Consider the following 15781-nt stretch of genomic DNA (forward strand, 5'->3'; position numbering starts at 1 on the left):
CTCTTTTTTAACCCTTTCTGTAGTGTAGTGACTGCAGGGGAGAGCCAGGGAGCTTCCCTCCAACGGAGCTGTGAGGGAAAATGGCGCCAGTGTGCTGAGGAGATAGGCTCCGCCCCCTTCTCGGCGGCCTTATCTCCCGTTTTTCTGTGAATTCAGGCAGGGGTTAAATGCATCCATATAGCCCAGGAGCTATATGTGATGCATTTTTAGCCATCTAAGGTGTTTTTATTGCGTCTCAGGGCGCCCCCCCCCCCCAGCGCCCTGCACCCTCAGTGACCGGAGTTTGAAGTGTGCTGAGAGCAATGGCGCACAGCTGCGGTGCTGTGCGCTACCTTATTGAAGACAGGACGTCTTCTGCCGCCGATTTTCCGGACCTCTTCAGTCTTCTGGCTCTGTAAGGGGGCCGGCGGCGCGGCTCTGGGACCCATCCATGGCTGGGCCTGTGATCGTCCCTCTGGAGCTAATGTCCAGTAGCCTAAGAAGCCCAATCCACTCTGCACGCAGGTGAGTTCGCTTCTTCTCCCCTTAGTCCCTCGGTGCAGTGAGCCTGTTGCCAGCAGGTCTCACTGAAAATAAAAAACCTAAAACTAAACTTTTCACTAAGCAGGTCAGGAGAGCCACCTAGTGTGCACCCTTCTCGTTCGGGCACAAAATCTTAACTGAGGCTTGGAGGAGGGTCATAGGGGGAGGAGCCAGTGCACACCAGGTAGTTCTAAAGCTTTACTTTTGTGCCCAGTCTCCTGCGGAGCCGCTATTCCCCATGGTCCTTACGGAGTCCCCAGCATCCACTTAGGACGTTAGAGAAATATATATATATATATATATATATACACACACACACATACATATATATGCACATATATATATATATATATATATATATATATACACACACATACAAACACAGATTAATGTATGTGCAGTTTTTGGAGGGTTTTTTTTTTTTTTTTTACAAATCTTTATACTTTATATTTTACACAGTGATTTGTTTTTAAAATTGCTGAGATACAGTCCAGGATGAGCAACCACAAGGCCAGTCTATCTTAATATTGTTTAGTTTACTGGCCAGAACATTAATATACAAATACTGGTGTACAGTACCCTACATGTTATGGAGTCTGCAGGAGGGGAGGGAGAGGAGAAAGAAACTTACTTCCCTCACGTGTGAAGGCAGCAGCAGCGTCTAGGAGTCCTCTCCAGACCCCGGAAGTGTGTGCACACACAGTGCAGAGAAGAGCAGGAGGAGGGGGGCAGACTAAGCAGCGGGGGAATGATCGTGGGGAGAGAGGCTACATTCACAGACAGCGCGCCGCTGCCTGCTGTGACTGTAGTGTAATGTATATCAGCAGCGCTGCCTCTGGCAGGGAAGGTGCCGGGCGCAGCGCTACTAATATTACACTACACTACAGCAGGCAGCGCTGCAGCTGGTGGGGAGCAATCAGTGTGTGCGAATGGTGCGCCCACAGCCTAACTGCGCTGTGTGCAACGCCCCTTCGCACACACCTAGTTACGGCACTGATATTAAGTAAATATCAGACTGCCAACCAGTTGTTGTTGTTGTTTTTTTAAACCTGGACTTCCGCACACGTTGATCAACTCTTAGGCGTTCTGGCAGCACTTATGAAGTGATTTGAATTCATTGTATACATAAATTTCATTCCTTTTAAAGGAGTGAGGTATAAATAAAACCGGTTAGATTGAAATAAAGTAATTTTAAAATATGGTTAGTGCTAGGTGTTATACTCATTGGAACAGTGGGCCTAATTGAGAGTTGATCGCAGCAGCAAATTTGTTAGCAGTTGGGCAAAACCATGTACACTACAGGGGGGGGAGGCAGATGTAACATGTGCAGAGAGAGTTAGATTTGGGTGCTTGCAGTGCACAAGGTTTTGCCCAACTGCTAACAAATTTGCTGCTGCGATCAACTCTGAATTACCCCCCGTGACTTGAAGTGATATTACATGAGGGTGAAGCTAAAAAAAAAAAGATTTTCTATGTAAACATTGCTGTCTGTTGCCTAATTTTGGAAACAAATTCTGTTGTCTTTGAACAGTTGTCTACCTGTGTCCCACATTTGTCACATTTATCTACATGCCTTGGTGTATTATTATTACGTTCCCTGTATGTTAATAAAGAGAACACCTTCAGTGAACTGGAAGCTAATGGCAAGGGAAGACCACTTAATTCATCATGATGTGATATAATCGCATAGGGGAAGATTTAGAGATAAAGTGGAGGAGTTGCCCAGAGAAACCAATCAGGTTCCAACTGTCACTTTTCTAGCACAGCCTGTAAAATGACAGGAGCTGATTGGCTGGTATGGACAACTTTTCCATTTTATCTCTCTCCAAGATCTGGCAAATCTCCCCCATAATGTTTAACATGTAATAGCCCCCTCATGTGTGTGACTGTATTCCTACAACTTTGTTATGTTTCTTGCTCCTCTTCTAGTTTGCTGCGATTGGCCCTACAACAGCCGAGGCAATGGCTGCGGAAGGCCTGTGTGTCAGCTGCACAGCGCAGAATCCCACCCCTCAGGAACTGGCCCAGGGGATACACCAAATCCACAAGCCATAACCCCGCTGATGGTGGTATAAGGAGCATCTGACAATCGCCGCGGAAATGAGTGGGATCTCGATGTCATTACTGTGATGCCGTCCATATTGGAACTTTATTTATGTAAAATAGATGTGATGACATTAAATGTTATTTGTCCATGTGATATTCTCTGATGGTCTATTCGGGAACATCGGAACGAGTTGTCCCAATTAGTGGTTAGGTGTTTTACGTATCTACGCGCTTGTGAGAGGTTGATGAGCATATGTGCTATAGTTAATGTATAATAGTTAATGTGGACACTATTATGTACTAAGAATAAAATAGGGTTGGAAAAATGAATACTTGAATAATGAAAATTGGTTGATGTTTGTTTTGATTAAAGACCGTTTTGTTAAAAGAGTCCACTATGAGGTAGTGTAGTGCTTTAACCACCACAATATTAAAATATACTAGGGATGTTGTCCACCAGGGCCAGACTGGAAAAATGCCAGAAGAGCCAGTCAGGCTGCCTGAACACCTGGCCGGGAAGCTCCGGCTCCTGGCGTTCTGCTTGTCCGGCACGGAGAGACAGACGGGCCATGCCCCTGTGACTTGCGATATGCCCCTGTGAGGCGTGGCCATGCCCTTTTTTTCAAGTGCGCACATCACAGTCTGTCCCAGTTGTCCTCCAACCCCTTAATATATCCTGCCCCCCTTTGCAATAAAGAGGACCCCCAACCTTTGCAATCCCCGCTTATCTAAAGCCAGAATGCCCATTACACCATAAATCACATTACTGGGTGACAAATAACCTTCTAAAGAGGATAATGGAAAAGATGACTATAGCAGTCAGTAAGCTATCATTTATCTAGAACATTCTACATAATGATAGCTAGAAGCTGATATACTGTAGGCATTATTCACTGTAAAGCTGCATCATGATCCGGGCCAGTAATATGGGTTCAGGTTAGGAGGACGGACGTTCATGGCAGCCCCTCCAGAAGACAGGTTTGTGGGGCTGATTATATTAATTGAAGGGGAGTTATTGTCTCATTCACAATGTGTGTCCGGACCCTTGGATGTATTTGAGGTACTGTATTATAATGTATACATTAATATTCTCCAGTCACTTTGTGTAGCTCCCCTCCTTTTCCTAATCTTGCCTAGAACATGGTTTCACAGATTATACGCTTATGTCAAATACATTTAGTTCTGAGAAGTTAATTAGGGGGTAGGGGGAACTGTATCAAACCTTCCAGAGAGATAAAACGGAGAAGTTGCCTGTAGCAACCAAAGAGATTCTGCCATTTTTAAACTCTGGTAAGATAAATGATAGCTGAAAGCTGATTGGTTGATATGGGTAACTTTACTTTATCTCTCTCAAAGGTTTGATACATCTCAAACTTTATACACACCTCTAAAACAACAACATGTATTTTATAAGTTTAATGATTTGTTACATAAAAGTGATGCACTGAGGGCTGAGAATATAATGACCGTGGAAGGCGGAAGGGGTAGGACACGTTTTTGTACAAATCATCCTGATTTATGTTCCTTTAGGTCAGGCATGTCCAAACTGCGGCCCTCCAGCTATTGTGAAACTACATATCCCAGCATGCCCTGACACAGTTTTGCTGTCAGAGAAAACTAAAGCTGTGTCAGGGCATGCTGGGATGTGTAGTTTCTCAACAGCTGGAGGGCCGCAGTTTGGACATGCATGCTTTAGGTATAATCTTTAGCATGCAAATAGGCTTGCTTAAATGTAACAGGAAGTGTTATTTATCACTTTCTACGGTGCTCTGGTCATGTGGCCTCTGCCAGCAGACTGCAGCTAATTAGTTTGCTACTCGTGAAGCCTGGCGCTAGTTTATTTGTGGAATCAATTTATAAAAAAAGAAAAAAAAAAAGCCTCACAGGCAATATTACTTCCGTACAGATTGTACTTCTCTGGTCACGCTCCGCAGAGAACGATCTATCTCGACTTCAGTCTGCGCTGATATAATAATCTGTTTGCTGCTTGTACATTTATTGTAGTATTTGCCAATGTACCTATATATCAGGTGGTTGATTTTTTTTTTCTTTTCCGCTTAATAAAACCAGCTACGATTGATGTTGTTTAAAACTAGTAAATTGTGACTTATGTGCAACAATAAAATGCTTGTTTGTGTCCAAGGGAAATTCCTGTGTTTTGAGCATCTTGTTGATTACTGTGTTCCTGTGTTTTGAGCAGCTTGTCGTTGCTTACTGTTTGTGATCCCTACTGTGCCTTGTATGTGCTTAGGTGGATTGTGTACATGCCGGCTGTGTTTACTGTCACTAGACGTTGATTGATTCTAGAAACTCCACTCCTAGTAAAATACTGACGTGTGCAAACTGCACATACTGGGACACAGGATACAGCACGTAATTCAGTTACACAAACGCCCGACAGGGGGCACATGCCAGACAAACGCCCGGCAGGGGGCACTTTCTGTGTACGCAGCACGCCCATGTACGCAGTAGGGTCATTCTGTGTCCAGTGTGCTGCTGAAGTGTCACTGGCGTGCAGGTGGATGGCCAGGTCCTGAGTAGATATTTCACACTGCGCCTGCGTCATAGAAAGCAATTGCAGACTTTGTGTGCGCCACACCATGCATACGCACACGGGCAAAGATTGTACGATGGATTGATATGCCCATTGACGGATCACTCTTTCCGTTATAATAAGCGTTTCTGGGCGGCTGCCATGCGATCGCATGGAACTGATCCATCTTGTGGGAGTGTTGCAAGCGTACATAGAAGAAACACTTGTCTCTAAATTATTTTTTGCACCCAGTATGGGGTGGGCAAATTGCCGTTGCTGCGGACAGAAAATAAGGTGGGAGGGGCTGCCGTCCATCAATCCCAAAGACAGAGAGATAATTGGCATAGACCAAAAAGTAGCCTGCAGAGCAGACACGCTTGACTAATCAGTCAGCTTGGAGAGGGTGGCTTTAAAAAAAAAAAAAAAAAAGAGACCCACACCAAAAAAAAATAGGCCCAGATTTATCAAGCCTCGGAGAGTGATAAATTGCACGGCTGTGTTTGAAAAATGACAGTTAGGAGCTGATTGGTTGGTGCTTTATCACTGTGCAATTTATCACTCTCCAAGGCTGGATAAACCTGGGCCATAGTATTATTTCCCAGTCCTTACAGAATGACAAGGACAGACTCACCTGTAAGCAATCCAGTGATGAACATATTCCCCTGCCATAGGGAGTGGAAGAGGTTTGCGCTCTCTTGGCACCTGTTGTGTTGAGAATGCTGATTGGACAGAGGCTGCACCATCCAATCACTGCTCTGTACAAAATAGACAGGGGAGGTGGTGAGAGCACTTACAAGGTTCTGCCTTCTATATAGTACCTGGAAAACACGACTGGTATCAATCGCTGGGTGGGAGCTGCAGCCGTGATGTCTGATGGAAATTATATGTCACGGCATTCCAGTTTGAACACAGTTAAAATTAGAGATTTTATTTGAAAAATAATTACAAAATTGGTCCCTATGATAAACCCTGTAACTATAAATGCTGTAGCTCTGGTAAATGCCAGATGGACCATAAGCAGTTGCCCAGCCAGCATTTGCCAATCAGTGTGTATGGTTAGTGCTTATCTTTGTGTTCACGAATGGTCATTTGGGATCAGTACTAAATCCCGCTGGATGGGATCCCGACCACACAATCCCACCAGGGGTGGCGAGCGGAATGCAGCCCCTTGCGGACTCGCTTCGCTCGCCACGCTGCGAGCACGGTGCCTCCCTACGCTCGGCACATTATTATATTCTCCCTCTATGGGTGTTGTGGACACCCACAGAGGGAGAATATGTCGGGATTGTGCCGGTCGGGATTCCGGCGTCGGTATTTCGACCGCCGGGATTCCGTCACGCGGGATGTTGACCGCATCCCAGTCATTTTACCAGTGTACAGTGTACCTAAAGTAGGGCTGGCTAAACCGGTCCTGGAAATCTACCAGCAGTTCATGTTTTCCAGGCACCCTGTAGATCTGTAGAATTGTCAGTTAGGAATGAATGCAGCACATCTTAATTAGTATTGACTACACCTGTGCACCAGCTAGGTGGTCTGGAAAATGTGAACTGTTGGTAGATCTTGACGACTGATTGGCCAGCCCTGATTTAAAGGCAATGGTGAGCGCATATTGGGCCTAATTCAGACCTGATTGTAGCAGCAAATTTGTTCTCTAATGGGCAAAACCATGCTGCACTGCAGGGAGGGGGCAGATGTAACATGTGCAGAGAGAGTTAGATTTGGGTGGGGTGTGTTCAAAGTAAAATCTAAATTGCAGTGGAAAAATAAAGCAGCCAGTATTTACCCTGCACAGAAACAAAATAACCCACCCAAATCTAACTCTCTCTGCACATGTTACATCTGCCCCACATGGTTTTGCCCATTAGAGAACAAATTTGCTGCTGCGATCAGGTCTGTATGAGGCCCATTCATTTTCTTTGAGACCTTGGGGGTAATTCAGATCTGATCGCTGCTGTACGTTTTCGCACAGCGGGTGATCATGTCATAACAGCGCATGATGCGCGTTGGACAACAACAACGGGCATCACTGGTCAGCGATGGGATGGTGCGAAAAATCCGATCGCACGGGCATTTGCAAGGTGATTGACAGGAGGAAGCCGTTTGTGGGTGGTAACTGACCGGTTACTGGGAATGTTCTAGAAAAAACAGGCGTGCTCAAGCGTTTTCAGGGAGAGTTTCTGACGTCAGCTCCGGCCCCGATCAGCCTGATTCATTCGCACTGGTGGAGTAATTCCTGGGCTGCGCAGAGACTGCGCACACAGAATTCTAGCAGCTCGGTGTACACATAGCATCGCACACTTGCACGGCGCAAATACACTTCCACTGTAGGAGGCGACTATCTGAACGCAGGACAGCAAAAAAACGCAGCCCATCGATCAGATCTGAATTATCCCCCTTGTGTTCCACATTACAAATACAAGCTTCATCTCCTAACCCCAGCGACAGACACACAAGAAAGAATTGTTCCACATTGTTGCCCAGTTCCACTGAGAAGTTACTTTGGATACAAGATGCTACTGGCTGTTTTCTATGTCATTGGGGGTCTTTCCGAGTTGATTGCCAGCTGCCGTTGTTCGCACCGCAGCGATCAGGCAAAAAATCGGCACTTCTGCGCATGCATATGGCGCGCAGTGCGCACGCGCGACGTACTTTCACAAAAGCCGCTGCAGTTTCACACAAGGTCTAGAACGCTTTTTAGTCGCACTGCTGATCGGTGAGTGATTGACAGGAAAGGGGCGTTTCTTGGAGGTAACTGACTGTCTTCCGGGAGTGTGCTGAAAAACGCAGGCGTGTCAGATACAAACGCAGGCGTGCCTGGGGAAACGGGGGAGTGGCTGGCCGGACGCAGGGCGTGTTTGTGACGTAAAAACAGGAACTAAACAGACTGAAGTGATCACAAGCTAGGAGTAGGTCTGGAGCTGCTCAGAAACTGCACAATCTTTTTTTTGTAGCAATGCTGCGATCCTTTTGGTCGCACTTCTGCTAAGCTAAGATACACTCCCAGAGGGCGGCGGCTTAGCGTTTGTACTGCTGCTAAAAGCAGCTAGCGAGCGATCAACTCGGAATGAGGGCCATTGTCATCCAAATAATGTATTTTCCAGAATAATCTCTTAAGGGTCCTGAAGCATAATTTACATTTATCCTGTTAACTTTGAAATAAAAAGATTTAATACTGTAGATTATTTTTTATCAGCGCAGCCTTATCAACATATTAATACTGATCTCTGAATATCCTGGAATCCACATACAAATAAGAGTAAGTCACACTGGCAGCGTTGCATCTGTAAGTACCAGAGAGAGCCTACAAGCACATCCCACTTGTCAGCAGCCGGGATGGAGAACGCCATGAGTTCTGTATTAGGCTGATGCTGTCTCGGCTGCCGCCTAAGTGACACCTACTTTCCATAAATGAAGTAATAACAATGAACCGTTTCTCCCTGTCACAATCCATTTGTTCCACTTTTACATCTCTTCCTGCTAATGGATGACTTGTATCCTATTTTCTTCCACTTTATTGTTTAGCGTTTGTAAATCTCGCTGCCCGTCTCTTTCTAAGCTCAGACGCTTATCTTTCTGAGGCCTCTGTGCTGTTTGTCTCATCAACTATCCCGGTCCCTAATTTTAGCTTTTTTTGTTATTCTCTGATTCCTTCTTAGATTGTCTGTCACTAATTCTTTATTTTGACTCCTGACACTTATTTCCTTTATCTGTTTCCCCCTTATTACCCTTATCTCTCATCCCCTGTAATTGTTTCCCTCAGTCTCTGCTGCCTAATATGGGCTGCTCTGTTTTCTCCCTTATTGATCCTGTTCGTCCCTGTTGCTCTCATTTTCCTTATCTTTTTCTCTCTCACTTCTTTATTTCTTCCTTCCTTTAGGTTCACACTGAGTACCTGACCTTGTTTAAACTGTTTCCAGACCTAAGACTTCCCTCTAATTACATCTATCCCCCTCTCAGTGTGCCCTCTAATTACATCTGGCCCCCTCTCAGTATGCCCTCTAATTACATCTGTCCCCCTCTCAGTATGCCCTCTAATTACATCGACCCCCCTCTCAGTATGCCCTCTAATTACATCTGTCCCCCTCTCAGTATGCCCTCTAATTACATCTATCCCCCTCTTGGAATGCCCTCTAATTACATCTATCCCCCTCTCAGTATTCCCTCTAGTCACATCTATGCCCTTCTCTGTATGCCCTCTAATTACATCGATCCCCCTCTCAGTATGCCCTCTAATTACATCTATACCCCTCTCAGTGTGCCCTCTAATTACATCTATCCCCCTCTCAGTATGCCCTCTAATTACATCTGGCCCCCTCTCAGTATGCCCTCTAATTACATCTATCCCCCTCTTAGTATGCCCTCTCATTACATCTGTCCCCCTCTCAGTATGCCCTCTAATTACATCTGGCCCCCTCTCAGTGTGCCCTCTAATTACATCTCTACCCCTCTCAGTGTGCCCTTTAATTACATCTATCCCCCTCTCAGTATGCCCTCTCATTACATCTGTGCCCCTCTCAGTATGCCCTCTAATTACATCTATCCCCCTCTCAGTGTGCCCTCTAATTACATCTGGCCCCCTCTCAGTGTGCCCTCTAATTACATCTATCCCGCTCTCAGTGTGCCCTCTAATTACATCGACACCCCCCCTCTCAGTATGCCCTCTAATTACATCTGTCCCCCTCTCAGTATGCCCTCTAATTACATCTATCCCCCTCTCAGTGTACCCTCTAATTACATCTATCCCCCTCTCAGTATGCCCTCTCATTACATCTGTCCCCCTCTCAGTATGCCCTCTAATTACATCTATCCCCCTCTCAGTATGCCCTCTAATTACATCTGGCCCCCTCTCAGTATGCCCTCTAATTACATCTGGCCCCCTCTCAGTATGCCCTCTAATTACATCTATCCCCCTCTCAGTATGCCCTCTAATTACATCTGGCCCCCTCTCAGTGTGCCCTCTAATTACATCTATCCCCCTCTCAGTATGCCCTCTAATTACATCTGGCCCCCTCTCAGTATGCCCTTTAATTACATCTATCCCCCTCTTAGTATGCCCTCTCATTACATCTGTCCCCCTCTCAGTATGCCCTCTAATTACATCTGGCCCCCTCTCAGTGTGCCCTCTAATTACATCTCTACCCCTCTCAGTGTGCCCTTTAATTACATCTATCCCCCTCTCAGTATGCCCTCTCATTACATCTGTGCCCCTCTCAGTATGCCCTCTAATTACATCTATCCCCCTCTCAGTGTGCCCTCTAATTACATCTGGCCCCCTCTCAGTGTGCCCTCTAATTACATCTATCCCGCTCTCAGTGTGCCCTCTAATTACATCGACACCCCCCCTCTCAGTATGCCCTCTAATTACATCTGTCCCCCTCTCAGTATGCCCTCTAATTACATCTATCCCCCTCTCAGTGTACCCTCTAATTACATCTATCCCCCTCTCAGTATGCCCTCTCATTACATCTGTCCCCCTCTCAGTATGCCCTCTAATTACATCTATCCCCCTCTCAGTATGCCCTCTAATTACATCTGGCCCCCTCTCAGTATGCCCTCTAATTACATCTGGCCCCCTCTCAGTATGCCCTCTAATTACATCTATCCCCCTCTCAGTATGCCCTCTAATTACATCTGGCCCCCTCTCAGTGTGCCCTCTAATTACATCTGTCCCCTTCTCAGTATGCCCTCTAATTACATCTATCCCCCTCTCAGTATGCCCTCTCATTGCATCTGTCCCCCTCTCAGTATGCCCTCTAATTACATCTGTCCCCCTCTCAGTGTGCCCTCTAATTACATCTATCCCCCTCTCAGTATGCCCTCTAATTGCATCTGTCCCCCTCTCAGTATGCCCTCTAATTGCCTCTGTCCCCCTCTCAGTATGCCCTCTAATTACATCTGTCCCCCTCTCAGTATGCCCTCTAATTACATCTGTCACCCTCTCAGTATGCCCTCTAATTACATCTGTCCCCCTCTCAGTGTGCCCTCTAATTACATCTGTCCCCTTCTCAGTATGCCCTCTAATTACATCTATCCCCCTCTCAGTATGCCCTCTCATTGCATCTGTCCCCCTCTCAGTGTGCCCTCTAATTACATCTATCCCCCTCTCAGTGTGCCCTCTAATTACATCTATCCCCCTCTCAGTATGCCCTCTAATTGCATCTGTCCCCCTCTCAGTATGCCCTCTAATTGCATCTGTCCCCCTCTCAGTATGCCCTCTAATTACATCTGTCCCCCTCTCAGTATGCCCTCTAATTACATCTGTCACCCTCTCAGTATGCCCTCTAATTACATCTGTCACCCTCTCAGTATGCCCTCTAATTACATCTGTCCCCCTCTCAGTATGCCCTCTAATTACATCTATCCCCCTCTCAGTATGCCCTCTAATTACATCTGTCCCCCTCTCAGTATGCCCTCTAATTACATCTGTCCCCCTCTCAGTATGCCCTCTAATTACATCTATCCCCCTCTCGGTATGCCCTCTCATTACATCTGGCCTCCTCTCAGTATGCCCTCTAATTGCATCTGTCCCGCTCTCAGTATGCCCTCTAATTACATCTTGTCAAAGTCAGAAAAATATCACTATGCACACTGCCATATTTGCACCTTATGCAAGCTCCCGCTGCGCGTGCAAGAGCTCTCCCGTGCGTGCGCATACTCGCCTTCGCGTGCACCCGCAGGCGCACGATATGCGGATTTACGGTAGAGTTTGTATGCGTCTAGCGGGCGACTCAATCAATATATATTTTAACCATATAATGTATTTTGTAGATCATGGTCCCTTTGATAGATTCTGAAAGTTTAGTTAATATAGCATGTTCATGGACATAGAGATCCCTCTTTATTTGGTACGAAGGGTCAGACATGAGTCATACAGTGGTGTTTAGTATCCATCGGAAGAGTATTTAATTAGCAATATTCCGGTGTTGGTTTGAAGCGGATTAATCGCTCGTGCGAATAGTTATGGACATAAGAAGTTTATGTACTTTTACTATTATTTGCACTTACTTATCCATGCGGCGGGAAACCTAGTTTCCCACCCACCTGAGCAGTTGGAAATAGTCACAGCCCACCTGTATGAATCAACCTATGACCTTTTGTTATAATGCGAAGACGAATTCCTGTGTCCAATGAACAATGAGATTGTAGGGACCATTGAATTGTATTGTGTGTGGGGCATAAATAGACAAGCCGATCATATCCAGCTCTCACTCTTCAACGGTTCTCATTGCTGATAATCGGGAGCTGGATATCCAGAGGCGCATGCGATCGTTCCCCTTTGTGCGTAAGTTTTCTCCGCAACCATATTGTCTTTCTTGTTATTCTGAGCCATATCTCTCTCTCTCTCTCTCTTCTCTTTCTCTCTCGTTTCTCTTATATAGTTATTGTACTGATATTGTATTTCATGTGTAGTTATCTGGTTAGGTAGTCTATGTTATATTGGTAGTGTATGACTTGTATTGTATTATTCTTTTGAACGTTCATTCATTTCCTTAAAAGGCGTTAGACCCTTAGACCGGTATTGTGTGTTCATTATATTGCAGTGGGTAATAGGAGCGTCTCTATCGCTCAAACAGCTTTAGTGTAAACCCGCTTACTCAGTGTTGCATTCTCATCTTATCACTTCACCAAGGTTTACTGCACAATACACTGTTTTATGGTATAGTTATAAAGGTTTAACATTGTGAGCGTTTGCGCCGCTGGTGATCTCCTCGTGGTCCCGAGCGTCCGCTACGCTATAGCGAATCATTACGTTAGTCGGCAGCCAATAGCGTGCCTGCCCGTGATCTCTTGGCCGTGAGCGAACGTGACGCTTGAGCGTCTCGACTACGGCTAAGCGATTGTTACGCAACGTGCGTACCCTTACGGTATTCCATACGTTAATAGCGTACAGTGTTCTTAGACCTCTTAAAGGGTTTTAAGTAAGATAAATATTTAGCTTTATCAATTGGCGGCTCGTCCGTCCTTCACATATCTCTGCTAGGTAATTCCAGCAGACATTATCCATCAGCAAAGGGCGGGAGATCATATTCCTCGCAGTGCTGTCTGGATAAGCGTCTGCTTCGCTTAGTAAAGGGTGCTGAGGGAATCTGGAACCGGAGGTAAGAACAACACGCTAGTGTCTTTTAAAACGGTTTATTTCTATCTTGCGTACGCACACACGCATATCTGCATCTCTTTTCATTCGTGTATTTTCATATATCACTCTCCTGTTTGCCATTTTAAAATTGATAAACGTGCTAAGAGAGATTTGTCGCTATTTCATAGTTAAAGTGTAAAAGTAATACATTAAGGGATAAATTGCAAGGCACGCACGCAGCTCTGCCTAAAGATACAAGGAGAGATTGGTGTGGTGCTCGGTAGATGATCAAGGATCATCTACATTGATAAACGTGTTAGTTGTGTTACGGTGGATATCTGCATTGCGTACACGTCTCTCTAACAAAAGGCTGAGACTCGCGCACGCAACTCAAAGGCCAACGCACGCAGCGTATATTACGCAACGTAGCGTCCGGGTACGCCCACGTAACTCAAATCACACGATAAGTGTTATTGTAACAGGCAAAGAGGTGGCAACGCGATAAATAGCGCAAGTCTATTTCAGTGTCCGAAATTTAAGCTAATAGATCCTTCTCCAATTTACAACACATCTGGTCTAAAGGAAAGAAATTTCTGCGCAGAAATAGAAATAGAAACAAAAGTGTACATGTGGTGAGTGAGTGTTTGCAATTATATAAGTTTTACAATTTTGGGGATTGAACCACAGAAATCATCGAGTTCTCGTGAAGTACATACGTGTAAGTGACATACATGGTGGCTAGGGAGGCATCCCTTGTTAAACATATAAAGAGCATTAGAGTGTAGCAGACCAGGAGGTCATACTGTAGCAGACCAGGAGGTCAGACCAGGAGGTCGCATAACAGACCAGGAGGTCCAGGTACAGCAGACAAGGAAGTCCGCTATAAAAGTCAAGTAGCCCAACACCAAGAAGGGTTGGGGCGGAACCCATATAGGCCATAAAGCTCAGGCTGAAGGAATTTGCAGCTGCTGAATGTCGATTCCACTGGTCGCTCCGTACATAAGATTAGTTGCTTATGTACTGAACGATTGTACCGCACGTAATTGTGTGCATTAGTTAGTAACCTGACCTAGTACCATTTGTGTACGAAAAGGGTCATAAACGCTATTTGTACATTCTAACGTGATTTGTGTAATTTTTTATTTTTAAAAGGGAAGTTCGCTGGTCACTCAGGAATTATCCAACAACCCCACAGTTACTGGAAAGGGTTAATGCTCTGCGGATCACACTCACATGTTCCAGTAAACAAAGGTTCATAGGGGCCCTGGGTCGAGTACGCCAGCACTATATCAGTGTGAAGGTCGTATTGGTCGGCGTGGGCGAGTAAGTGGGGTACTCGGTAAACCACCACGTCAACCTATCTTTGAATATTTTGGTTTTTTGTAAGGGTTCGCTGAAGACCCTGATATAAAGGTCAGAGGTAGAGCAAGCAACACCTGCAAATTATGGGGGCCAGTTGTTCAGGAAGGGGGCGATCAACCTCGGTTCGGGTTGATTTAGTGAACCGACCAATCGGGTCGGCAAGGTACGTAATGTGTGAAAAATACGGTCCACACACAGAAGTTTTATGTGATGAATGGGAGAGAATGACGGTACATGACGGGGAGAAGTTCCCAAGAGTAGGCAGCTTTAGCCCAGAAGTGTTACAAAATCTAAGGAGAAGGATATGTCTCATTAAATCAGCAAAGAGACGAATCCAACATTATGATTATTTGCAGCTATGGCAACAGGAGGGTGAAATACAGAGAGGATTGGCTCAGGCGGCGGGATCTAATCCTATCAGGAAACTGATAGCCACGGCCCCGCCGCCACCATACATATCAGGAGAGAAATTGGTTGCGGAGAATGACGCAACAGGGGGTAACAAACAGGCACTTAGCAACTGTATAAATGTTAAGGATAATGTTAATAAGTTAACCAATGCAAGTATTAACCCGTGCAAGTTGTACCCTGTTTTGAACTTTCCCCAGGAGTGTGATCAAGAAGACGAAGCATCAACAATATCGGCGCTCTCTCTAGCAGCCACCATATCAGAGACAACAGTAGGCACGGCCCAACCCTTAAGATTAGTAACAAAGGCCCCTAGCGGAGGGACAGGTGAGGTCGTATCAACAGATAAGTACGGCACCTTACACTATGCTGAAACCATTTCACCACAGGCTGTAGAATCTAATCAGAATGAGGTTATTAAACTTGCTCCCGTTAGGGTAATAGCTGTTCCAAATGGGAAAACGGACACTACAGGAGTCACTCCCATTAGGAACATTGCCATGTATAGCCCATTTTCCAGAATGGAATTAAGAACCATAGTGTCTGAATTCCCTGATCCTAGGAAAGATCTAGTTGCTAGCCAGAAATACATCAGAGACCTAGGAAATACTGTAGAGCCAAATAACAAAGACTGGCAGATATTGCTGAGGGCATGTTTACCCTCCAATGTCGACTCAGCTCAATTTTTAGCTGACTGTGGATTGGATCAGGATGTACCCCTTACAGATGTGTACAACAAAGACAATGTAAAAAGAATAAATTTACAGTTAAAGGAGTATTTCCCAGCTGTAGCCAAATGGAATAGAATTTTTCCATTAAACAAAAAGAGTCAG

General features: G+C 45.4%; 1 protein-coding gene across 4 annotated transcripts in view; it reads left to right on the top strand.

Moving 5' to 3' along the window:
* The window catches only part of UROS (uroporphyrinogen III synthase), a 184172-nt gene extending 179456 nt beyond the window's left edge, over positions 1-4716 (top strand). For all 4 annotated transcript variants that reach the window (XM_063962238.1, XM_063962239.1, XM_063962240.1 and 1 more), the window contains exon 10: positions 2452-4716. In XM_063962238.1, the coding sequence (XP_063818308.1) occupies positions 2452-2577 (126 nt within the window). In that variant the 3' untranslated portion in view covers positions 2578-4716. The remainder of the gene's footprint in view (positions 1-2451) is intronic.
* The last annotated feature ends 11065 nt before the right edge of the window (positions 4717-15781 follow it).

This window comes from Pseudophryne corroboree, chromosome 3 (genome assembly GCF_028390025.1).
Source record: "Pseudophryne corroboree isolate aPseCor3 chromosome 3, aPseCor3.hap2, whole genome shotgun sequence".
In the NCBI taxonomy this organism is placed as follows: domain Eukaryota; kingdom Metazoa; phylum Chordata; class Amphibia; order Anura; family Myobatrachidae; genus Pseudophryne; species Pseudophryne corroboree.